At 49.5% G+C, this 25,556-nt stretch overlaps 1 protein-coding gene across 13 annotated transcripts; it reads left to right on the top strand.

Annotated features, from left to right (window-relative positions):
• Positions 1 to 4,244: 4,244 nt before the first annotated feature.
• Positions 4,245 to 23,756, top strand: ZFYVE27 (zinc finger FYVE-type containing 27). 13 transcript variants are annotated; one of them, XM_023588366.2, is made up of 14 exons: positions 4,245 to 4,418; positions 5,708 to 5,905; positions 9,227 to 9,297; positions 10,803 to 10,989; positions 14,141 to 14,236; positions 15,493 to 15,605; positions 16,353 to 16,489; positions 16,776 to 16,835; positions 17,096 to 17,167; positions 18,779 to 18,799; positions 18,965 to 19,109; positions 20,676 to 20,722; positions 21,013 to 21,094; positions 22,189 to 23,756. In XM_023588366.2, the coding sequence occupies exons 2-14, from the start codon at positions 5,709 to 5,711 to the stop codon at positions 22,251 to 22,253; spliced, it is 1,293 nt and encodes a 430-aa protein (XP_023444134.2). In that variant the 5' UTR covers positions 4,245 to 4,418; position 5,708; the 3' UTR covers positions 22,254 to 23,756. The 13 variants fall into 13 exon arrangements, with proteins under 13 accessions (XP_023444134.2, XP_058154630.1, XP_058154633.1 ...); XM_023588364.3 differs by having other exon boundaries at positions 4,276 to 4,478; XM_023588369.3 differs by lacking the exon at positions 22,189 to 23,756 and adding an exon at positions 21,314 to 21,552 and having other exon boundaries at positions 4,283 to 4,478.
• Positions 23,757 to 25,556: the final 1,800 nt, after the last annotated feature.

Below are 25,556 nucleotides of genomic sequence, written 5' to 3'. Positions count from 1 at the left end.
AAAAATTACCAACTCAACTTTACTGAGTCTTTTAAAGCATTCAAGCACATTTTCATTGAGACAACAATTCTCTTTATTTTTGGACCCATATTTCAATGCTTTACTGAATACAGTTAGCTTACTGTGGCAAATGGTGTATAAACACGGCCATCATCAAGTCTTTCCCTCCCTGCATGCGTGAACTGCTTCACTCAGTAAAGGATGGAGTCTCTTGACTCTGGGTTGGCTTTATGACTTTGTTTGATCAAAAGAATGCAATGGAAGTGATGCTGGGCCAGTTTTGGCCTAGCCTTTCAGAGGTCCAGCACATTCTGTTTTCTCTGTTGATGTTACCTTCAACATAAGAAGACCAACTACTGTTTGACCACCATGCCATGAAGAAGACTAAGTCTAGTCATGTGCAGAGACCACATGGGGAAGCACTGAGGCACTAGACCTTCCAGTCAGTCTAGTTTCCTGCTGAATGCTGCCAAATAAGTGCCTCTAACCATAGCCATGTGGAGAAGAAATGCCTAGCTGAGCCCAGTCAAGCAGAAGAATTGTGAAAAACAATAACTCAATGTTACTTTTTTTTTAAGATTTATTTTTTTAAATTTATTTCTCTCCCCGTCCCTCCCCCTGCCCCCGCCTCTGCCCCCACCCCACTTGTCTGTTCTCTGTGTCCATTCAATGTGTGTTCTTCTGTGTCCACTTCTATTCTTGTCAGTGGCACTGGGAATCTGTGTCTCTTTTTGTTGCGTCATCTTGCTGCATCAGCTCTCCATGTGTGCGGTGCCACTCCTGGGCAGGCTGCACTTTTTTCATGCTGGGTGACTCTCCTTGTGCATGGGGCTCCCCTACGCGGGAGACACCCCTGCTTGGCACAGCACTCCTTGCGCATCAGCACTGCGCCTGAACCAGCTCCACATGGTCAAGGAGACCCTGGGTTTGAACCGTGGACCTCCCATGTAGTAGGCGGATGCTCTGTGCGTTGAGCCAAGTCTGCTTCCCCTCAATGTTATTTTATTTTATTTTATTTTTTTTTTTTTAAGATTTATTTTTATTTATTTAATTCCCCTCCCCTCCCCTGGTTGTCTGTTTTCTGTGTCTTTTTGCTGCGTCTTGTTTCTTTGTCCGCTTCTGTTGTCGTCAGCAGCACGGGAAGTGTGGGCGGTGCCACTCCTCGGCAGGCTGCTCCCTCCTTCGCGCTGGGCGGCTCTCCTTATGGGTGCACTCCTTGCGCATGGGGCTCCGCTACGCGGGGGACACCCCTGCGTGGCAGGGCACTCCCTGCGCGCATCAGCACTGCGCATGGGCCAGCTCCACACGGGTCAAGGAGGCCCGGGGCTTGAACCGCGGACCTCCCATGTGGTAGACAGACGCCCTAACCATTTCCCTCAATGTTATTTTAAACCACTAAGTTTTGGGGTGGGTTGTTATGCAAGAATAGATAATTGAAATGATCAAATAATTCAAAATTATGATAATTAGCACAGCTGATTCAAAATTACAACAGTAAATATATGGGTCAGATACATCACAACGGACTCTTAGTAAGCATGAAATGCCAGGGGTGGTAGCAGAAGCCCAAGTTTGCTAAACAGTAGCTTAGCAGCTATGAGTACTGTCGGCGCAGTGTGCTGTGGGAAGTAGTCAACATATTTTCAGAAAGAATGTACAGCATTAAGAATTAATTGCATGGTGAGTGGTTAAGGGAATTTTTACTGTACTTTGTCAGGGTCATAGTTAGGATTCAAACCTAGGCCTGTCTAACTCCTAAATCCTGTGCATTTTGTCCCTAAAATAACTTTCTCTAAAATCTCAGCAAGTCCGTGGGGTGTACGTGGGGCATAGGGCAGCACTTATTTTGTCCTAGTGACGAGGAGTACCATAAAGAGTGCGTGGGGTGGGGGTGGCATGCTTCCTCCTTTGGCACTATAGGCTGCTTGGCCTCAGGGCCCTGAGGATGTGTTTGCTGACAGTGCTCCCCAGAATCAGGAGCCCCAGCAGCAGGAGTGGTTGGCATGGCAGAGTCTCAGCAGAGTAGGATGCAGTATCAACAGCCTCATTGGGGCCTAGAAGAGGAATACAGCAAGTAGAGGCTGAAGCCGACCCTCTATTCCCCACGAGACAACCCCCGGAAACAGCCCAATGAAACTGTGAGGGAAGCCTGAGGGCCTATAACAGCAGGTGGGGACTACAACCAAGGCAGCTCATTACACCCCAGTTTTATGCTACATCTCTACCCGTCCAGGATAGGTGTGACAGGACAGGGAAAGCGTGAGACATGGGTTCACAAAAATCACTTGACATCAGTATGAGGAGTGAATTGGAGATAGAAAGTAGAGACCAGTTAGGGGGACGGAGCAGCTGTCCAGGTGGGAGATGATGGTGGCTTGGACTTGGGAGGTAGCAGTAAGGATGAAAGGACTTGGCGATGGGCTGGAGGATAGGGAAGAGTCAAGGTTGACTCTAAGGTTTCTGGCTTGACCAGGTCATAGAGGGACATTAACTGAGATGAGAAAAACAAAAAACAAAACAAAACAAACCAAAAAAAAAACTGAGAAGAGGACCCTGGGAGGAAGATCTGCACGGGCAGCAGCAGGTGAGTTCTGGGTTTCCACAAGGACTTTGAGGTGTCTGAGGGATATGAAGGTGGAAAGGACCAGAAGAAAGTTGGATATCTGGAGTCCAACTCATTCCTCATTCACTTATTCATGCAACATTTTTTTTACAGGATGCCTACTACAGCCAAGCTCTGCTCCAGGGGCTGGAGACATTCACATTGGGGACAAACATAAGCAGATAGAAGCCATCAGAGTGGTCAAGGCCCCAGGGAGAGTACCTGGAGTTAAAAGGGAGGAGGGTGGCAGACGAAACACCAGCATTTGAGGGGCAGGACAAAAAGTCCAAGGAGATTTCAAAGGGAGGGAGGAGAGCAGGAGAGGGCAATGGAAGCTGAGGTAGACAGCAGTGCCAAGAAGGAAGCAAGATGAAAGGGGTCCAGTGCCACAGAGGTCACCGGAGAGGAGCCCAGGTCATCACCCATGGCTGGCCAGGTGGCCCAGTAGTGTGGAGGAAGTGGGACTGCAGCGTGGTGAGGAGTGAGTGGAGGGAGGTCGCAAAGGTAGAGAGTGCAGCATGGCTCCAAGAAAGGAAGGAAAGGGCTAGAAAGGGATTTTGTCTCCACAATAAGGGGTAATAGTCAGCAGAGAGAGGATTTCAGAACATGTAGCAAAGCCCCAAGGAAGTGAGAAGAGTTGGAATTTTGAGCATAGCTGACTCCTGGCCAGAGGGGTGTGTGCCTGTTTTTCTGACAGGAGATACAGAGAGAGATGCATGATACAGCTCTGTGGCTGTTTGGACAGAGAGGTGTTTACTTCTAGCTAGGGCAATCAGGGAAGGTGTACAAACATTTGAACCCTGCTTAGAGGAGTGGTTGGATGTGGAGAGAAACAAGAGTGGGGGAAGGTCATTCCTGGCAGAGCTCACCTCACAGGCAACGCAGAAGCAGGAGAGAAAGGGGCATTTGACGGTAGAAATGAAGGGATTCAGTTTGGCTGGAGTTGAAAGGCTCCTGGAGGGAAGTAGTCCGGGATGAGGCCGGTGGTGGTATCGGTGGAGGCGCTGCAGTCAGATGACACCTAAATCTCAAATCCCAGCTTCCGGGTGCTTACTAGCTGGCTGACATTGAAGAAGTTTCTTAACAAGTCTCAGATTCCTCATCTGTTAAATGGCGATAACCCTAACTGGGTTGTTGGAGGAAAACTGATAAGATGATGCCTACACAGAACTTAGTCCAGGGCATCGCCATCGGATAACATGCTTTAAGGGAGATTAACCGGGCAACCCGGTGTGAAGTGGATTGAGTGGGTAAAGGCCCGCAAAGACCTTGTACACAGCAGCTGCTCAGGAACCAGTGAACGGACCTGCACTCTCCGCTAGGCACCGGGCAGGCAGGGTATGGTTTCTGTCTTTCCAGGGCTCACAGAGCAGAAGGGTGATGGTTAGAGTCAAGTGCCAAGTTAAGGAAGGGCAAAGAAGTTGGAAATGTAAGCTGTTCAGCTCAGCTTCTTTCCAACTGCTCCTCGCCAGAGTCGCTCCGAGCGAGGAGAGAGCTGAGAGGTGAAGGGAACCAAGCGCGTGCTCTCAAGGCTCCCCAAGATTTTGCGAATCACAGCGGGTCCACAGGGTTAAGCCCTCTGATGCCGGCGGGGAGAGGCGCGCAGGCGCACTGCTGACGAGGGCGGAGCTAAGCCCGCAGCGGGACCGGAGGCAGGGCGGGCGCGATGAGGTCATGAGAACGTCGCCGCGGAGCGGTTCGGCTTCCGGAAGCGACGGCGGAGGAGGCGGAGGGGAACTAAGACCTCGGATTTCAGAGCGGCCGGGGGAGGAGGCGCCCAGTGGTGGTGGGGCGGGCCCGAGGAGAAGCTCTCGGGGTTAGTAGCCCGACCCGCACCCACGGCGGTCCCTGCCCCTCTCCCCAGCCCAGCGATCGGGTAGGTGAGGCTCCACCCCGCTCTCCACCACCATGCCTCCGCCGTCTGTGCCGAGCTGGGTCCTGAACTCTGCGGGGGCAGCCGCCCGCCGGCCCAACGAGCTTGGGCGTGGCCTTCCGTGGTCTGGGCTGCAGGGGCCCCTTCAGGCTCCCAGATCCGCGGAAGTGGTGGTCAAAGCACCTGCCGGCGCTGACCTGCTTCACCTTCTCCTGGGCTCCTACCTCGCGCAGGCCTTCCCAGGGTCCTTCTTCCCGCCCTCCACGTGGCGACGATTTCGAGCTACCGGTGGCGTCTCCACTCCGCTGTCAGATCGTAGCCTATTTCCTGGGACTGGTTTATATAGCTGTGCTTTGAGTTTCATCCCCTGCTTTTCTACTTAGCATTCGGGTTAGGGCTTTGAAATTAGGACAGAAGGTGAGGGTTCCTGTGGTTCTTTCTCATGAGAGAGGGGAGATGGGAATGGGACATTATGGAAAGTAATGACAGCTCCATGGGGCTCAAGAAGAGTGAGGGTGATGGGCAGGGATGGTCCAGGAAGTCGTTAGGGCTCTCCAGGAACGGAAGGGTTAGAAGATGAGGCAGGAGAAAGCCCCCGGGTCCTGGAGGTTAGTTAATGCAGGCATTCAGCCAGCATTTATTGAATGCCCATTGTGTGCAGAATCAGTGGTGAGTGAAAGATGTAGTTTTTGACCTCCTGGACAAAGTTGAGTGAGAGAGACAGACAAGAAAGCAGGGAGTTTTAATTTGGTGCAGCAAGTGCTCGGCCAGGGTGAATACATAGTCTTTTGGGAGCATTGTGAAAGGTCTCCCAGTCCAGACTGGGTTCTGGGAAAGGCTTTCCAGAACGAGGAAGTGATGTTTAAGTCGAGACCTGAAAGATGAGTAGGAATTAACCAGGTAAGGAGTGGGGGGAACTATTCCAGAAGATCATTTCTCTTGAGACCTCAGGCTGCCTCCCTCTAGCAACCATGTGTGCTTGGCCTTAATTTATACTCTTGATGGTCTGTGAGGAAACTAGCTGGGCATGGGGAGTCAGAAACAGGCTTTTGTTGTAGTAACTCACTTCATCTTGCTTCAGAACTTCAGTTTCTGCCTCTCTGAAATGGACGTTCCACCTGTAACCCTGCCAACCTCACAGGTTTATCATGGGCACCTCAGGAAATAATGCAAGCGAAGTGTGTTGGGGGCTGGAAGTGCAATGCAAATGTCAGGAATTATTATGGTTTCAGGATGCAGACATCGGAGCGTGAGGGTTGTTGTCTGGAGGCGAGCCCCAGCGTGATGCCCGAGGCTTCCCCAGAGTCTCCACCTGCCCCTACCAAGTCCCCAGCGTTTGATCTTTTCAACTTGGTTCTGTTCTACAAGAGGTTGGAGATTTACCTGGAACCCCTGAAGGACGCAGGTGACGGTGTACGATACTTGCTCAGGTATAGATTTGATGAAGTTGCTGAGCATTTTGCTTTTCTGCTCTGCATGTAGGTGGGCTGGCTCTCCAGGCAGTGGCTGAACTGTCCTTTCTGCCCTAGTGAGAAACATTCTGGGAGGTCTGCTGGGTCTGGATTGGCTTCACAACAGGGCACCCCAGAAATCTGGGTTTATTCTGGGCCCATCTTATATAAGCCTAGACTAGGGGAAGGATCTTGCCTTTCACAACGGTTTTCTATTTGTGGCTGAATAAACTCATACCCCAGGACTGCCAGTTAGCTTTGAGCTAATTTCATTAGGCCTTCTACATCCTACAGTAGGGTTGTGGTTTTTTTTTCTTTCTTTCCCCTTTCCCAATATTAGCATAGTTAATATTAAAATTAGGATATAATTTTGAACAGAAGTTAAAGAAATGCAGTACCTATGAATAAGCCGGTACCATTTGCACTCATCCTTTGCGATTATGAATTTCAGCTTTCATGTTCCTGTTTTACTTTGATTGTTACCCTCAGTAATTTTCTTTTTTCCTCTTTTTAATTCATTTTGTTTTTTATGTTAAAGTATTTAAAATTAACAGCTATTAATGGCATTCCACCCCGTATATACTTCAGTTTGTATCTCTAAGAAGGACATTTTCTTTCATAATCAAAATAACTTCATATATGACAAAATTAACAACTCCTTCATATCCTATACCAAGTTCATATTCAGGTTTCCTCAGTGTCCCAAGAATATCATTCAACAAGAAGTTGTTTTGGCCAAATCAGGTTCTGGTCCAGGACCATGGTTTCAATTGTGTCCCTTAAGTCTTCAATCTAAAATAGTTCCTTCTTTCATGACACAGACTTTCTGAAGAGATTGACTGTCCTGAAGAATTTCCTACATAGTTTTATCTGGTTGCTTCCTGGTGAAAACTGGAAATTAGATTTAAAGTTTGCATTAGACTCAAGTTATTTGGCAAAGATAAGGGTGTGATCCTAATATTGCATCACCTCAGGAGTCACACAAAAGCCATTTGTCTTTAACTTGGAGCCTATAGGTGAGCTTTAGGGGTCATTGAATCCCCTGAAACTGCACCTAAAATTCTGTGTGTGCATATGTATATTTCTAGGGAGAAGCTTCTAGTTTTCATCAGACTCTTATAAAGACTTTCATCCCTCAAAGGTGCCTTGGAGAGACTGGTAGGAGGCAGGATGGGTGAGGTGAGAGTAACCTCTCAGGTTGCCAGGTGTATTCATCCTTGCTTCATTCCGGAAATAGCGGGCTTTTTATTTTTAACTCTCTGATCAGAGTCCTACTTTTTTTTTCTTTCTTGTTCACCCCAGATCCCTTTAATTACAGTAGTATCCCTAGAGGTGGCTAGTCACTCTTCCAGAGTGCTTTCTGGTGTTTTCTGTGTGCGTGTGTTTTGCCCTTTTGTGGCAAAGCACAAAAGTTAAATATATCCTGCCCTTCTTCTGTTTTGCTGCCACTGTGTATAGTGCTTCTTGGTAGACTAATGTGTTAGAGTTTTTTCATTTTATGAAAATTAGAAATCTGAGGATGTGGTAGGATTGATTAAAGTTGGATGGAAGAGCAGCATTGGACCTAAAAAGCTCCCAGGAGCCTGTGGTCTTTGTGCCACTGGGAGATGGAGTGCTGGACTGTGAAAGTGGCTGTCAGAATAGTTTGTGGTTTTGATAGTTCTTTTCTTAGTAAAGAGGATTTGACTCTCAAGAAGGGCCTGATCTTGGCTTTGGCTATTACATCTGAAGCCTGGAGGTAGCAGTGAATTCTTGTTGGGTATCAAGCCCAGGAACTGATATGTAGGAAGCCGGTGCTCAACCACTGAGCCTCACTGGCTCCCCAGAATTGTTTTCTTCCTTTGTTTTGCTTGTTGTTTTTTGTTTGTTTGTTTTGTTTTTAGGAGTCCTGGGAACCAAACCTGGGACCTCCCAAGTGGGAACCAGGCTTGCTCAACTGCTTTAGCCACATCCGCTCCCTGGTGGTGCATTTTTAAAAGACCCCTTTCTTCAGGGATCAGCTCCTCCAGGAGCTGGGTCTTCCTGGAGTAGTCAGAAGAGTATGCATAAAGACAGCAGATAGAATGGAGGAGTTTTGGAAAACTAAGCTGACAAGTCGGTGGCAGTGTGGTGCTTTTACCCCTGAAGTGGGATTCACTTTAGCACTTTTATTTTGCTTTTACCCGGGCCACCTGCTGATTCTGAGGCCTGATTAGGGTAGGCAGCACTGAATTTCAAAAGAAATGCAAAGACAGGTCATTTCATTCCTTTGCTCATAATTAGTGTTAAAAAACATGACACCATATAAATTAGTTAACTTTACGTAATACCTATGAAATAACCCCAATTAGATCAAAAGAAAATATTCTTACTTACTGAATGCATTGCTTGCCAGCAGCCTACTTGTTTCTTTTTCTATTTGTCTCCCTCCTCAGATTGCTCTTCTTATCTATACTGACTGACCTGGCTCCTCAGAAGAGAGGTGTCAGTGGTTTCATTAGTCCCTCTGTGCTCCTCTTTTCCTACTAAGTGTCCCTCATCAGGGACCAAGCCCGCAGTGTTTGCCTGTCCTCAGCAATCTGAGTCTCTTGGTTGTTGGCTTCCCTCTTTGGAGCTTCTCCTTTGCCATATGGTGGTAGAGGTGGTGGGGACTGAGTTTGTGTTTGCTTCCCTCTGCTCCAGTTCACCTAGGGCCTGTTGGCTGAGTGGTTTCTGTACCCTGGCTTCATCTTCATTTTAAAAAATATATTAAAATAAAGCCTTGTTTGTTTTCTCTCCTTATGAACTGATGTATGTTCAATATAAACTCAAGTATCAGAAATAAGAGAAAGTCATGAATGGAGTAAGAAAAGTCCCTGACATTTTGTTTTTTCTTGATTTCTATATTAGATGAATCTTAAATGAGGATATGTACATATACTACTTAAGAAATTGTGGAAAGGAATAAGGAAAAAGTTTAAAGGAGAATGTTTCTTTGCTTGACCTCTTAAAGGGACTAGAACCTAACAAAAACAGGTTAAACATTATTAACTGGTCTCTTAGCAGACATTTCCCAAGTTCTTTCTCCTGGGAGAAAGTTCTACAGGTCTTCTAGTTCTGAGATGATACCTTTTCTCACCCCAGGGGCTGATATATGGCTTCTTAACCCCTTTCCCCTCAGCTGCTCAAGTGAGAGGCCTGCTTCATTTCTCCTTGACACTGTGCTTCTGGTCTCCTCCTGTCCATCCTGGCTTGGATGACCCACCTGCTGCCATCCCATACCTCCTTCTCGGCCGCTTAAGGAGTGGCTATCTTCAGTGATGAGGACTCTCTGTGTTGTAGGTGGCAGATGCCTTTGTGTTCCTTGCTGACCTGCCTGGGCCTCAACGTCTTGTTCCTCACTTTGAATGCGGGTAAGAACCACTTGCAAGGGCCACGGGGTGTCTGTGAATGAATGTGGGAGACCAATACTGCCACGCAGCCCCGCATGAGGAGGCCGCTCTTTTGCCCTGGCGTCCCTCTGTTGTCTGCTTGGTGTCAGAACACAGGCTTCTGGGCCAGAATCCTGGCGGGGCTGCTGACCTGACCTCGGGCAAGTCATTTAACCTGTCTGTCAAGGCCTAATTTTCCTCCTTTCTAAAGGGGAGATAATAATGGTGCTTTCCTCTAAGGGTGGTAGTAAGGAATAAGCGAGATAATCTGTGTAAAGCACTTAGCACAGTGCCTGACACAGACTAAGCAGCCAATATGCTATAGCTTTATTATTATTATTATTATTATTATTATTTTCCTTGATTGACTGCTGCAGCTTGACTGACAGTGTAATTGCAGCTGCATTGGCTTTTTTCCATTGTCCATTTCCAAGCTGATTCAGGGGCCATTTGGGAGAAGAGCATAGTATGAGTGTATCAAGAACATGAGTTAACAAGGGTTTTTGCCCTATGTGTTGATTTTTCCCGGGTTCAGCAGTGGCTGCTGGGCAGTCACCAGCAGTGAGAAGATCTGTGGTGTGCCTTTAGGGCTCCTAGGTAGTGGTGGCTACTGTGGACCTTTTAGTACAACATATGCTGTGACCCAGCCCTTTCCCTGCTTGGAACTGACAGATGGCTGCAGAAAAAGCTCAGTGCCTCAGGGGAAATGAATGAAGGGTTTGGGACAGAGTGTTCTGAGGATCTGGATCCTTTATTCATTTATTCCTTCTACTGCACCCAGATTTCTTGAGTGTCTTCTCTGCTTCCTTTGGAGATACCAATGTAGTGCTTTGAAAATAAACCCACTACACACGAGTATGTTGTCTTCTGTTTCTTAGTGGGACTCCTCTTTGCCAGATCAAAACTCGGGTGCCTTTCCCAGGCTGTTAGATTTTTCTGAATACATTTCCAGAGTAAATTAGTTCATGTGGTACATATCTAACTAGCATCTACTCTGTGACCAGTGCTCTGCTAGCTTGCTTTTGGAGTACTGTGTTACTTGAAAAGAGTTCCTTTGAATTTTATTTCAGCCTCGTCATTTCTCAATCCACGGTGGTATGTGGTATCCTAAACTAAGCCTAAGGAAAGGCTTCCAGTATGCTTTAGTGGCCCAGAGACCAGAGTGTCAGTCATCGCCAGCTCCTAGCAACCAGACAGGTTGTGTTAGCGTCATGAAAGGGACTGAGACTACAGCAGTGACCAGGTGGACAAAGCCCCAGATTTCAGGAGCCTACTTAGAGGAGGAGACAGCGAAAAAACATATAATCTATCACAAGGTGACAAGTGTTCTGAGGGAAAATAAAGCTGGGTTAAGGGGCGGGGTATGATTTCATGCAGGGTGATCAGGAAAGGCCTCTTGGAGGAGGCAGGGCAGTTTGCCTTGTGGGGGGGCAGAGGCTCCTGGTCCCCGTTGACCTGTTTCACCTGCAGCGCTCTTGATCTCGTAGGTGCGTGGTACTCAGTGAGTGCCCTGATGATTTCAGTGCCCGCCCTGCTGGGCTACCTCCAGGAGGTTTGCCGGGCACGGCTGCCTGAGTCTGAGCTGATGCGGAGGAAGTACCACAGTGTGAGGCAGGAGGACCTACAGAAAGTTCGCCTGTCTCGCCCCGAGGCTGTGGCTGAGGTGAAGAGCTTGTGAGTATGAAAAGAGGCCAGGGAGGTGGGCAGATGGTAACAGTGATAGCAGCCCCCGCGCTTAGTGCTTGCTGCGCGCCAGGCCTCGCAGCAGGCGAGCCACAGATGCTACTTCATTTACTTGTTTCAACAGGTCCTGGAGGCAGTCACAGTTATTATCCTCCATTTATGGATGAGGAAAAAGGCTTACGCAGCTTGAAATAATTTTAACACAAAGAACTCCTGTGTACCTTTTACCATTTTGCCCCCTTGACTTTGTCTACCTCTCTACATATAAACATTGTTTTTTTTCCTCAGCCATTTGAAAGTAAGTTACAAACAGGACCATTTACCCTAAACACTTCAGCATGTATTTCCTAAGAACAAGGACATTCTTTTATATATTCACAGTATAATGATGACAATGCGGAAAATTTTTTTATTTTTTTATTTATTTTTCTCCCCTTCCCCGCCTCCCGCCCGCCCCAGTTGTCTGCTCTCTGTGTCCATTCGCTGTGTTTTCTTCTGTGTCTGCTCATATTCTTGTCAGCGGCACTGGGAATCTGTCTCTTTTTGTTGCATCATCTTGCTGCATCATCTCTCCGTGTGTGCAACGCCGTACCTGGGCAGGCTGCATTTTGTTCATGCTGGGCGACTCTCCTTACAGGGCACACTCCTTGTGTGTGGGGCTCCCCTACGCGGGGACACCCCTGCATGGCACGGCACTCCTTGTGCACATCAGTACTGCGCTGGGCCAGCTCTTCACACGGGTCAGGAGGCCCTGGGTTTGAACCCTGGACCTCCCATATGGTAGGTGGATGCTCTATCTGTTGAGCCACATCTGCTTCCCCACAATGCAGAAATTTAACAGTGATAATGTTAGCACTGGTACTGTCATCTAATATACAGTTCATAATCAGTTTGCCAGTTTTAGTAACAGACCTTTGTATCAATTCCCCCGATCCAGGGTCCAAACCAGGCTCACAAATTGCATTTTTTTTCCTTAAAAAATTATTTTATTGTGATAATGCATATATATATATATGTATAAATACATATATCAGTCACAAAATTCCCACTTTAATTATATAATTCAGTGGCATTAATTATATTCACAGTGTTGTACAACTGTCATCCCCACCATTATCAAAACTTTTTTCATATTCCCAAACAGAAACTACCCATTAAGCAATAACTCTCCATTATCTCTCTCCTAACCCCTCCTAGTAACCCATAATCCACTTTCTGCCTGTGAATTTACTTATTCTAGATATTTCGTGTAAGTGGAATTAGGTATTTGTCCTTTTGTGTCTGGCTTATTTTGCTCAGCCTGATGTCTTCAGCGTTCATCCTTGCTGTAGCGTGCATCGGAACTCCGTTGCTTTGGGGCTGAGTGGTAGTCCACTGTGCGTATGCACACACCACGTCTCGTTCATCCACTTACTCACCTTTTGGTTGTTGTGAATGATGCTGCCATGAACATCGACATACAAGTAACTGTTGGAGTCCCTGTTGTGTGTAGTTTCTATGTCTTTTTAGTGTTCTTTAGCCTGGAGCAGTTCCTCAGTCTTGGTTGCTCACGACCTGGACAGTTTTGAAGAATACAAACTTACTGTTTCGTAGAAGCTCGCTCAGTTTGGGTTTGTCCGGTTGCTCATGACTAGATTCAGGTTATGCATTTTTGGCAGGAAGATGACCACTGATGCTGTGTTCTTTTCAGTGTGTCATATCAGGAGGCAGTAGTATCAGCCTGTCTTATTAGGGGACATGTTAACTTTGATCTCTTGGTTGAGGTTTCCAATGTAAAATTCCCATTTTGCCCGTTACACTAAATAGTCTGAGGGGAGATGCTTTGAGAGTTTGTGAATACCTTGTTCCTCATGAGGCCCACTATTGTTAAATCCATTGATAAATCTTCCCTGAGTCAGTTTATTACTATGATGATTGCAAAGGTGAATTTCTGTCATTCCCTGTGCATTATTAGCTGGCATTTTACTGCAAGAATGAGCTTTTCCTTGTTTATTTATTATCAGTGTGAACTCGTAGATTTTAATTTTAGTCAAAGGGTTATATTCATTACTGTCATTATTATTTATTATTTATTTTTATTTCTGACGTAGTTGTCCTATTGTCATTATTTATTTTGATCTCAAATTGTCCCAGATTTGACCACTGGGAGCTCTTTGCACAGTTCCTGTGACTTTTGATATGTCCCTGTCATTTCTGAGTGCTTCCTTACTTTCTGACACAACAGGATATTCTTATTCATCTTAGGTTTTCCCTGTCCCAACCCCAGGATTCGGTATTTCTCCAAAGAGCCCTTCAGAAACCAAGATCTGAGTGCAGGACGTGCTCATTGCTTCTGTGGTGAAGCCATGTTTTTTTCAAACAAAAACTTACCAAATGATTATTAATCCAATAAAAAAAAATCCCCCCCCCCAAGATGGCTCCCTCATCTGTCTGTTCGACCTCTTTAGGGGGCACCAGGCACTGAACCTGGGGAGATGAGTGCCCAGCCACTTGAGCCACTTCTGCTCCGTGCTGGTTGCCTAGTCTGGTTGTGTTGTCTGCTGGTTGTGGCAGTTGCAGTATCTGCTCATTACAGCATCTGCTGGTTGTGGCAGTTGCAACGTCTGCTTATTGCAGCATCTGCTTGTCTTCTTTAGGAGGCACTGGGAACTGAACCTGGGACCTCCCACGTGGGAGGTGGGCACCCAATTGCCTGGGCCACATCCGCTGCCCGCAAATGATTCTTTACATCCCAGGTTAAGAACCACTGGCTTTTATCCTGCTATTTAAACCTCACAGCTGCCAGTGTACCTATGAGGTGGGAATTCTTATCCCCGTTTTATAGATGAGGAAACGGCAGCCCCAGCAAGGTTAAGTCACCTGCCCAACATCACCAGCTAGGAAGAGGCCAAAGCAGGAACCTCTGTACTGTTCTCCCCTCCTGGCAGGAGTGCCCACAAGGAAACAGAAATGTATCAGGTAGCTTGGCCTGGCCCTTTTCTCCTGTGCTCTCTGGACCCATCTGGCATGTTTAAAGAGAGTTGGCCATCCCTAGCCAGCTGTTTGAGTGAAGCCCTAGGCTCCACATCCCCAGAGCTCTGTCACAAGCTGTGGATGGGCACAACGGGGCCTGTCCCCTCACAGACGCCCCCGGTGTCTGCAGCTTGATCCAGCTGGAAGCCTTCCTGAGCCGCCTGTGCTGCACCTGTGAAGCTGCCTACCGCGTGCTGCACTGGGAGAACCCCGTCTTGTCCTTACAGTGAGTGCCCCTCCCCCTCCCTCCACTGTGACCTGTAGCAGCTTGTGACTCGAGCGGAGCCGCAGGCAAAGGCAGCTGCCCTGAAAGCCCCCCTCTTCTGCCCGTCCTTCCTGGGGGGAAGAGAGCCCCCTAGGCTCTGGTGGGCGGATGTGCACATTTGCTTGTGGGCTCCAAGACACTGCTTTTGGTCAGACACCTTGTATGTGTGGCAAAAGCTTTTAATCATAGAACATTTTAATGATGAAAAATAACTCACCACACAATCTAACACCCCGATATAGTAGCTGAGCTCACGTTTGGTTTGCCTACTAGACTTTGTCATCTACATATACTTTAAGACATAAAGCTTCTTAGTATGTGTGTGATTCTTTTTTTTTTTTTTAACAAATCAATTTTATTGATACTTATTAACAAAGTATATATCCACCCAAAGTGTACATCAGTGGTATTTGGTATAATCACATAGTTGTATAGATTTTTTTTTTTTTCACAAAGTGGTTTTCTTTGTTGCTTTGTAGTCTTTGAAGTTATTTGTAATACTGGATTAATATAGTATATAGCATATTTTATAGTATAGTATGTATTATAATTTATGGAACCATTCTCTTATGTATTTAGTCAGTTCCTACTTTTCATTATCATTCTGGAAGTAAACATTTCTCTAGGTTTAGCTTCACGTTTTGAAATTTTTTTCTTAGAAGAAATTCAAGGATGAAACTACTAGAGCAAAAAGAATGAGTATTTTTGAGGCTCTTTATAAGTGAATAATAATATTCGTGTTTATAATACTTATATATGTTTATAATTATTTGTATTATAATATATAACTAATATTTAGCCTTCACTTTGTGCCAGGCACTGTGCTTAATTCCTTTCGTGTATATCTCACTCTGCATAGTAACCCACTGAGGTAGGCACTATTTTAATCCCCATTTTACCTGTGAAGGAAGTAAAGCTCAGCGAATCAAGCGATTTGTCTAGGGTTACACAGTAGGAAACAGCAGAGCTCAATTCAGATCCAAGTCTGTCTGTTCTAGACTTCAGAGTCTACAGCTGAGGAGTGATGGCTTGAACGGCTGCTGCAGACTTACTAGCACCAGTTGTTACTTGCTGGTTGTAAAGCGTTCCTCATCCCTCTATATTCTATTTATTTGACTGGCAGGTCTTATTGATTTCTTAACCATGTCTGTGCTCCAAACCTGTTTCCTTCTGATCTTACGAATTGCTGATCCTGTGTTTGCTCTCTGTCAATCCAGGTTCTACGGGGCTCTTCTGGGTACGGTTTGCATGCTGTATCTGCTGCCGCTGTGCTGGGTCCTTGCCCTTATAAATAGCACACTCTTTCTGGGGAATGTGGACTTCTTCCGAGGTAAGCCCTGCAGAGCCTGACAGAGGCGGGGTCCAGGCTGGTTCTGGGGGCTAGGTTAGGCTCCCCACCCTGAGTCGCCCATCTCTACCACTAGTCATCTGTGTGCCTTCCACACCTCCCACCAGGGGGCAGCACCACACTAGGGTGGGCTCTGCGTCCTGGTGCTGTTGGGTGCGTAGGGTCCTGCCTCCCTCCCGAGGCAGTATATCACTGCTTACATGGTTTAGAGGCTTCTGGGAGATGAGGGAGGGATGCTTTTCCAATGCTGCCGCCTGCCCCCTGGGCTGAACCACCTGGAGCTGCTGCCACATCTCTGTGATGCAAGAATACCCATCTGCTGTCTGGCTTCTAAAGCAGCGAGGCAGTCTGGAGAGGCCCTGAGTCACAGAGGCCTGCGCCTGCACATATGTTTGGGTGATTGCTATATTTGTTTTCTTCCCTGTGGTAGGGTAATTAGTTATACAAGCCATAATTTATCGAGCACTTACTACATACCAGGCCCTGTGCTAAATGCTTTCCATGTTTACCTCATTTCATCTGTAACAATCTCCTGAGGTAGGTGGTGGAAGCTCCATGTTGTTTATGAGACTTAGAGAGGTTAGGTGACTGCTTCAGAGTGATGAGGGCGACTCCTGCAGCCGCGGGTGGGCTGCTGGAGGAAGAGGCTGTGGAAGTGGGAACCCCCAAAGCCCCACTCACTCCGTGCCCTGTTTCTGCCTTCCATCCCGTTCCCTTTGCCCTCGGTAGTGGTGTCTGAGTACAGGGCGTCTCTGAAGCAGCGGATGAACCCCAGACAGGAAGAGAGCGCCTTTGAGAGTCCACCGCCGGCCGCTGGGGGGAAGGGTGCTGTGCCAGACAGCTCATCTGCCCCCACTCCCACGGAGGTGAGTGGCCCAGCCGTCAGCGCCGAGCCTGTTGTGGGCGGGTTGCTGGGCCTCCCTGGCCACCAGCTTGTCCCTGCCATGTAGCTCCTGGGCTGGCTTGGGTAGGAGTCGGGTGGCTGCTGCCTCCCAGGCCTGATCTCCTCTGAAGTGTTTAATATTCATTGTAATAATGACAGCTACCATTGGTTGAGTGCTCAGTCTTTCAGGTGCTATTCCACATACTTTCTTGACATTAACCCCATGAGATGTAGGTTATTTCTGAGAATGAGATTTTTTTATTTTGCAGAAGAGAAGGCTGAGGCATAGTGTGGTTGCCCAAGTAACTTGCCCTGGGCCTCATGGCAAAGTAAGTGGCAGGGCCAGGCCTCACACCCTCTGCTTCTAGAGCCTGCTGTCAGCCGCTGGACTCTCCAGCACCCCCAGGTCCCGTCATGGTCTTGTCCCCCCTCCCCATCCCTGCTAGGTTAGAGGTTGCCCTCTTTCCTGTGACATCCTGTCTTGCTTTCTGGCATTTCCTCTGGGGCAGAATTGGTGTCTTGGGAAAACTGGATGCTGGCTCAGGGGGGATGTCCCTCTACCTTTTCCTGTAATAGAGTCTCTTCCCAGGACCTCACGCCAGGCAGCGTGGAGGAGGCCGAGGAGGCTGAGCCAGATGAGGAGTTTAAAGATGCAATCGAGGTGGGTGGCCCTTCCCCAGTGCCCTCCACTCACCAGGCCAGAAGTTGGGTGGTCCTGGAACCCAGTGGCTTCCCACATCCCAAGTCTTTTTTTTTTTTAGAAATTCTCTTATATCCATATGAGAAGCTGAAACTTGCCCTGAGCTAGATCTCTCTGGTTGAAAGGGTGTCACTGAACTCCCCTACTTCCTTGTGTCAGTCTGCCTTCTGTTGCTTGTCCACTCACCTGTCATGGATGCCCAGGGCAAGGATGGCTCTGGAAGCCACTGGGAAGAGATTTACCCTCTTAGCTAGGGGTGGTGGACTTGGTGCCGTTGATGTGGAGAAGGCCCTGGAGGAGGGCAGTGCCCTGAGGCCCTGACTGCAGTTCTGCCAAGTGAGTTCCATGAGCTGCCCCATTGTGGGGCAGGGAGAGGAGGTGGAGGAAGTGGTCTCATGGCCAAGTGCTGGGTCTGGGAAAGTTAAACAGTCTTTAATTTTTGGACAGCGGTTCAAACTAGTAGTTTGTAGCGGTGTTTTATTTGGCATGCAAAGTTTTAAAATAATTTTTTGAGTCAATATTTAACAATGGGGAAATTTCATTAAAATTTTTTCTAGATTTTCAGTTTCTCTGAAAAATCAGCAGCTCTGGTAGCCCTGTGCTCAGCAGTCAGTGTGGTGGAGGAGTGACTGTCCCCTTTAGACAAGGTTCGTGCTCGCAGGTCCACACAGTCCTTGTTGCTCCACTCACTGTGGCCAGTAGCACTTGCCATTTATTGTCACATTTACAAACTGGGAATGTGAGAACTGAAAAATGGGGGTCTTGGATTGTTTCCACCAGGCCTGTGCTTGGCTCTCACCTGCATCACTCTTCAACGTACAGTCTGGTCCACGCAGGCATTTGAATAGTAAGGATTTCTCCAAGACTTTAACTTAGGATCATAGGTTATAAATCTTGGAGGTGGAACGAATGTACAGAGTAGGAGCTTTCAAGCATTTTTGTTTATGATCTGCAGTAAGAAACCTAGTTTTACCCCATGACCCAGTTCACACATATATCTGTAAAATATGTACAATTTAGCTGAAAGAGAGTCCTTGAAAATACATAATAAAATATAATTTCTTTCCTAGTCTGTTCTCTTCTGTTCTATTTTTTAAAATGACCCACTAAATTGATCTCAGTTTTAAAAACAGTATTATACTGGGGAGCGGATATAGCTCAAGTGGTTGAACACCAGCTTCCCATGTACAAGGTCCCGGGTTCAATTCCCAGTACTTTCTAAAACAAACGAACAAATGAAAAAACCAGCTCTCATTGGGAAACAGGTGTAGCTCAGTGGTTGATCGCCTGCCTCTCGTGTACCAGGTCCTGGGTTCAATCCCTGGTACCTCTTACAAACAAACAAACAAAAATAAATAAAAAACAGTAGTATACAGCTTTCCATAAGCCTATTTGATGATGGAATCCTTATATGGGGCACCCACTAATGTCACCCTTTGGGAAATGCTCTGGTAGAACTCAGAGTAGTGCTTCTGTGTTTCCTTTTGCTTGGAGGTTCCACCCCTTCCAGCAGCTTCTTTCTTCTTCTATCTTTCTGTTTTCTCTCCTTCTCCCCTGCACCTTGGGAGGCAGGAGACCCACTTGGTGGTGCTGGTAAGTAGGAGTGTTGGTGAGGTGGGCAGGGGCTCGGTGGTGGTAGGGAGGTGGCTGAGCTGGCTGTTGCCACGCCTTGTGGGCCTGTGGGCTGGGATGCCCCTGCAGGCAGGTCCCGGGGCCCTGCCAAGAGGCGGGCAGGGCTGGAAGAAGCTGTTCCCACAGGAGGATGACGAGGGCGCCCCGTGCCCAGCAGAGGATGAGCTGGCCCTGCAGGACAACGGGTTCCTGAGTAAGAATGAGGTGCTGCGCAGCAAGGTGTCGCGGCTCACGGAGCGGCTCCGCAAGCGTTACCCTACGAACAACTTTGGTACGGCCAGGGAAGAGAAGCAGGGGTGGAGGTGGAGGTGAGATGGCACCAGGTATGGGGAGGCAGCCTGGCCACAGGGGCAAAGGCTAGGAATTATGGGTATGGGTTTGTCACAAGAGCAAAGAGTATAAGGTGTGTCCAGAGGGCCCTGTCGAAGGCCCACTCTGGCCTTTCTTTACCTCAGATCTCAGTTTGCACCCATGCTTTTAATCCTCTTCACCTGCATGCACATGGGTGCCAAACAGTGACCTTCATCAGAGCATGTTCTCAGTTGCAGTCCACCTTTTCCATGGTCGATTTCCCTCCTGCGATCCTGGGGGTGGGGGCACAGCTTCTCTTAGGCCTGGTTGCCTTGATGAAGTCTCTGAAAGAATGAGCAGGCCCTCCTTCCTCATCCTGTCTCTCTTGTTATACCTCTCTTGCCTCCTCCATTTTCTAACCATTTTCTTTTTTAAAAATTTTTTTAAAAAGATTCATTTTTTAAAAATTTGTTTCTCTCCCCGCCCCAGTTGTCTGTTCTCTGTGTCCATTTTGCTGCATGTACTTCTTTGTCCGCTTCTGTTGTTGTCAGCGGCACGGGAATCTGTGTTTCTTTTTGTTGCGTCATTCTGTTGTGTCAGCTCTCTGTGTGTGCGGTGCCATTCCTGGGCAGGCTGCACTTTCTTTTGCGCTGGGCGGCTCTCCTTACGGGGTGCACTCCTTGTGCGTGGGGCTCCCCTGTGTGGGGACACCCCTGCATGGCAGGGCACTCCTTGCGGGCATCAGCACTGCTCGTGGGCCAGCTGCACATGGGTCAAGGAGGTCCAGGGTTTGACCCGCGGACCTTCCATGTGGTAGGCGGACGCCCTATCCACTGGACCAAGTCCACTTCCCCTCTAACCATTTTATAAGCTGTCATTGACTCTGCTACCTGTCTGGAGCTTTGTCATCCTGTCATCCCTGGCTATTCAGGCAGGATCCCTCTCTCTGGGCTCCAGCTCACCCTGCCCGGCCCCGCGGCTTGCGCTGCCTGCTTGTGCTGCCCCAGTGAGTCTTTTTGGAAGGTCCCTGGTTCTGAGCTTCCCTTCTGGGATCTTCAGATGACAAATAATAAGAATCCTAATTTTTAGGAGGCATTTCTTTCTTTACTCTGTGGGCAGAGTATTTGTAAGGGGATGCTTCAGGAGGGGGTTATGTCATGTAGGATTCATTTGTGGTGGTCGGAGCCACCACCTCTGTGGCAAGCATGTGCCTTCCAGGCAGGGTCGGTCCCTGCCAGCTTAGCTTGATTCCCAGGGACTAGATTCTGTGGTTAGGGAGCTGGGCAGCCAGAGCCTGCTGCCGGATGCGTGAGGATTTCTGCCGAGCTCGCAGGTGGGCCCTCTAAGCTAGGAAAGCTGCAGAATCAGTGGCTGTCAGTGTCTCCTTCCGGCTCTGATTCTGGACTCTGCTCCTTCGCTCCCTGCTCCCAGCCCAGGGTCTGGGCCAGGCCGGTGTCCTGAGGGTTTTCCTTTAGAAGGGCCAGGAGCAGGCAGGAGTTGAGAGGCCTGGCCAGGTCCAGGCTGAGCAGCTGCCTCTGTTTCTCAGGGAGCTGTACGGGCTGCTCTGCCACCTTTTCAGTGCTCAAGAAGAGGGTAAGTCTCGCTGAAGGCGCGCTTGCCGAGGACGGTGTGCGTGTGGAGGGGGTGTTGCGGGGAGGTCGGCAGGTGGCACGTGGGAGCTGGGGATGCAGTCAGCCTTCTTCCTGGACCACGCTGGTTTCCATGGTTGCTCAGATGAGTGTGTCTCTCTCTGCTGTCCGCGGTGCCGGGTTCCTCAGGAGGGTCAGCCGAGGGGAAGGAGGGAGGAACTGGGGGCTACAGATGCCCGGGGACAGGGGATGTGGAGGGACACATCTGATACTGGCCTTGGTTCTTGCCTACAGCGGAGCTGCAGTAACTGTGGAAACAGCTTTTGCTCTCGGTGCTGCTCCTTCAAGGTGCCCAGGTCCTCCATGGGGGCCACAGGTGAGTGGCACAGGTGGCCAGGGGTCGGGGTGGGGGAGGGCATGGCTGCTTCCCTCCCCCCTCTAAGGCGCTGCTGCACTGTGGGAAAGGAGCGCGGCGTCAGCGAGAGGTCAGTGAGGTGTCGGGGCGCCCGGGAGCCTCGTCTGAGGCCTGAGGCCATTACTTAGTAAGATCTCCTTTATTCCCCCCAACTTGTTTTTTTTTTTTTAAAACAAACAGAAATTTTTGATACATGCAGAAGAATACATAAAGTGTACCTGTGAATTATGAGACAAGAAAATGAATACCTCTCAATGCCTCATTGAAGTTAAAACAGTATTAGTAACACCGCCGAGGCCCCCGGGTGCCACCTCCTGCCTTCCCTTGAGGAATCCTCTGTCCTGAAGTTTATTCTTTTTCTCCTTATCTTGATAGCACCTTTAACAAAATAAAATCGTTTTTCTTTTTTTCTATAAAAATGACATATACTTGTTAACAAAGCAAAAAATACCTATAAGCAAAAAAAGGAAAAATATTCTTAACCCCCCCACCCAGAGGGAGCAGTTGGGGGACCTGCTGACACGCAGCACACACGTGGGCTAAATCCACACGCACGGTCGGAGGGAAGGTGGGGTCGGGGTAGGTGCTGCTTAGTAATGTGTTATGACGTTAAATCGAGTATTTCTTTTCCTTCTGATTATAAAAGTAATGCCTGCTTACTTGGAAAATTTGGAAATTACTATGTAGAAAAAGAAGAGAAAAATAATCCTGTAATCATACCACCCAGAAATAACCCCTGTTAAAACATTTTGGAAAATTCTCTTCTGGTATTGTATTTAAAAAATGTTTTAAAAGGTGTTCTGTTGGTGCCAAATAATGTCTAATGCACAGAGCACCTGGGAGAAGCCTGCTCTTGGCAGTCAGCCCCTGGGTCCCTGGTTCCCGTGGAAAGAGAAGTCTCTGAGGGTGGGCTAGTGGCCCGGGCCAGGGAGGGGGTGCGCTGGGTGGTGGGTGGTCTGTTTGGTGCTCTTACGGGGCAGGGTTCCGTTGGGTGGCTGGGGCCACGAGCCAGAGTGCACGAGGAAGCCTCTCACCCAGCTCCTCCTCCTTTTCAGCCCCCGAAGCCCAGAGAGAGACTGTGTTTGTGTGCGCCTCGTGTAACCAGACCTTGAGCAAGTGAGAAGAGCAGCCGGGGTCCAACTGGGCGCCAGGCCGTGGGGCCACAGTAGATCCCCTATGCTCTCCACCCCTAGCTCCCGTGGCGTTGCTGGGCAAAGGGGGCCTGCACCCTAGGTAGGCTCCTCCTTCCTCCCCTCGCTGTCTCCAGCTGGGTACTGGAGCTGTTTCCACTCCTCCATATGGCCAGTCGTGACCACCCTCCAACCCCAGAGTGGGCAGGAGCCCCGGGAGGGCCCGCATGTTTGGCCTGCTGTCCTGGGCTGAGTAGACTCCAGGAGAAGCAGGGCTGGCCAGGGAATGTAAGCTAGGGGGCAGCAGTGAGCCGGCTCACTGATCACCAGGACTAGCCTCTGGTTGGCTGGGAATTCGGGGAACCCTGAGTTCTTTCCCTGCTGAGTACTGGGCCAGGCGTTTGGCCTCAGAGAGCCCACCGAAGGGTGTGGTAGAGCCACACCACACCGCTGCTGTTTGAATCGCCCTCCAGAAATCAGGATCTGATGATTTCCCCATTAGAGGGTGTGGTCAGGCCTCAGGACACCAGAAATGCTTCTAAAGACAGGGTTGAAGCTCCCAAGTTTCCCAGAGGAGACTACATAAAGGAGGGGCTGGCAGGTTCTTTCAGTATTAAGTGAAGCCCTGGCAGCTTGCAGGACCCCAGTCCCACTTTGCAGAGACCCTGACTTGCTGATTCCCAGCCCACATAATGCCCTGCTGTTCCCAGCCCCCTGGGGCTGCTGCGGGGCCTTCACATCACGCCTTCTCTTCCCCCTGCTCAGAGCATAGGGCCCCCTCCCCTGGCCCAGTGCGGCATTCCCACCCCCCTGCCCCTTGTCCCATGGGGTATGAGTGCAGGTACGCAGAGCGGACGCCCTGATGCCCTTGACCCTTGGGGGCCTGGGGCATGTAGGATCGTGCTGGGCTGGGGCCTGGATTCCAGAACTGCGCCCAGCAGGACACTCAGTTATGGAATAAGGTCACTTACCTTCTTCCCAACATTTCCACATTTACTTCTGGACTCTTTAGGGGTTCGGTGTCTTTCCTCCTAAGCTGTGAGGTGGCTCAGGCCCCTTCCCTACCCTGGAGCTGCCCTGCCTTTTTGAAGTATTTATTTATTTATTTCATGGTTCCTGGGAACATGTGGCACAAGGAATGGGATAAGGAGGATGGGGGGGCTGCTTCTACTTTGGGGCTCTTCTGCAGAGCTGTGGGCTGCCTGGGACCCATAACCCATAGGAGGAGATGTTTCTCAGGCCTAAGTAGGGATCCAAGGAGGTAGGCCAGGGCAATAAGGGACCCCCAGGCCGGCTTCTCTCCAGGCCCACCAGCCTTGCCTGGGCTCAGCAGCCGGGGCCAGCGTCAGACAGGCCTGGGGCTTTCCCCTCCCTAGGGCTCCTATGCCGTTAAGAACTGGGAGTGAAGCACCTTCTGCTTTATTTACACTGGAAAGGAACTAAGTCCTCTGTATATATGGAGAATTGTCAATAAACAGGCCTTAAGCAGCTTACGTTTCTGTGCTAGTCCTTGCGCTAACCTCTCTCCCTGAAGCTGAGACCCAGCTCTCAGCCTTGCCTGAGTCAGCGGCAGGACTGGGCTGTGCCCTAGGGCGGGGTTGGGGGAGGGGCCTGTGGACACCCCCAGTGGCAGGGACATGGGGGGGTAAAGCCTAGGCTGGGCGTCAGCTTAGCTGGGGGTGCCAGGAGGAACGCTGTGCCTTGCACGCAGGAGGGGCTCAGCTGATGGTCGTCGGATTGACTTGAGGCTCCATCTTGTGACTAAATCATGAGGACTCAGGGCTGACTGGGGGTTGGAGTTGGGACCAGACATTAGCGAACACCAAGCAACAAAGGCTTTCAAAAATGGAGGGATTTTAGTTAATCCCTTTGCGAAAGCAAAAAAGGGTCAGCCCTTGGGGAGGCTGAGTGCCAGCAGGAAAAGGATTGGCTGTGAGATGGGGAGTATATGCAGTTCTCTGAGAGCTGGGTTGAGTGGGGTGCACACTGGGTGCCAGGCACTGCGGAAGGTGCTTTACACTCACTTTCTCTAACCCTCACAATGACTCTATGCAGTAGGCATTGTCCATCTCCCCGTTGTACAGGTAAGGAGATTTGAGGCCCAGGAAATGTAGCCGCTAGGAAAGGCTTTGCATACACTCTGCAGACCAGGAATGGGTGTAAGCTGTGCTTTGCAGACAGCTGGTCTCGGGTGGTAGAGTGGAGTAGAGATGCTGCCCCAGGAGTTGAGGTCCTGTGGTAGCCACATCTTGGCCCTGTGCATGTGCTCCTGAGACCTCCTGGTGTGGAGGCGCCCTCACTGCTTACTCAGCCTGGGTTGGTCCAGGGAGGGTTCTGCACAGCCTGGGAGCTTCCCCTTGTGTGGGAAAGGCATAGTAGCTCCCAAGGAGTCCCTGAGAGGCAGTTTTTACAGAAGAGCATGTCTTCTTTAGAAATTCCAATGCAGACTCAGCAGCCCAGTGGTTCCGAAAGGAAAGGAACCGGGAAGCGGATTTGGCTGGACGGATAGAGTGTCTGCCTACCACATGCGAGGTCCAGGGTTCAAACCCAGGGCCTCCCGACCCTTGTGATGAGCTGGCCACGCACAGTGCTGATGCGTGCAAGGAGTGCCCTGCAATGCAGGGGTGTCCCCTGTATAGGGGAGCCCCACGCCCAGCTCTCCCGTAAGGAGAGCCGCCCAGCGCGAAAGAAAGTGCAGTCTGCCCAGGAGTGGCACCGCATACACGGAGAGCTGACACAACAAGATGACGCAACAAAAAGAGACAGATTCCTGGTGCCACTGACAAGAATATAAGCAGACACAGAAGGGCATGCAGCAAATGGACACAGAAAGCAGACAATGGGGGTGGGGAAGGGGAGAGGAAATAAAAATAAATAATTAAAAAAGAAAGGAACCATTGAGATGAGTGGAAAATGGGGCCTCTGAGCAAAAGGAAAGGAAGTGCTAGCCCCTCGCCCAGAGCAGGGGCCTGGCTGCAGTTTTCTGTGGGGGTCGTCTGATGCTGGGACAGTTGGAAGAACACCACCGCCATCCAGCCCAGCGCCTGCAGGAGACACCACATCCATGTGCAGGAGACACCACATCCATTTGAGGGTGCTTTTCCTCACAGCCTCAGTGGAGGGAACAAGATGGGACTTCCCTTTGAGCATGAGCAGCGGCAACCACTGAGGTGGGGGTAGAAGGCAGTGGCGGCGCACCGCAGCTGTGGGGGGCGTGGCTGTGGGCAGGCCCCGCCCCCGGCGCCGCTTCACCATTGGCTGGAGCGAGGCTGGCGCTAGCTGCCCCAGAGCCA

Source organism: Dasypus novemcinctus, chromosome 6 (assembly GCF_030445035.2).
Source record: "Dasypus novemcinctus isolate mDasNov1 chromosome 6, mDasNov1.1.hap2, whole genome shotgun sequence".
In the NCBI taxonomy this organism is placed as follows: domain Eukaryota; kingdom Metazoa; phylum Chordata; class Mammalia; order Cingulata; family Dasypodidae; genus Dasypus; species Dasypus novemcinctus.
The sequence above is the reverse complement of the archived record's forward strand: the minus strand, read 5'-3'. Positions and strand labels throughout refer to the sequence as shown.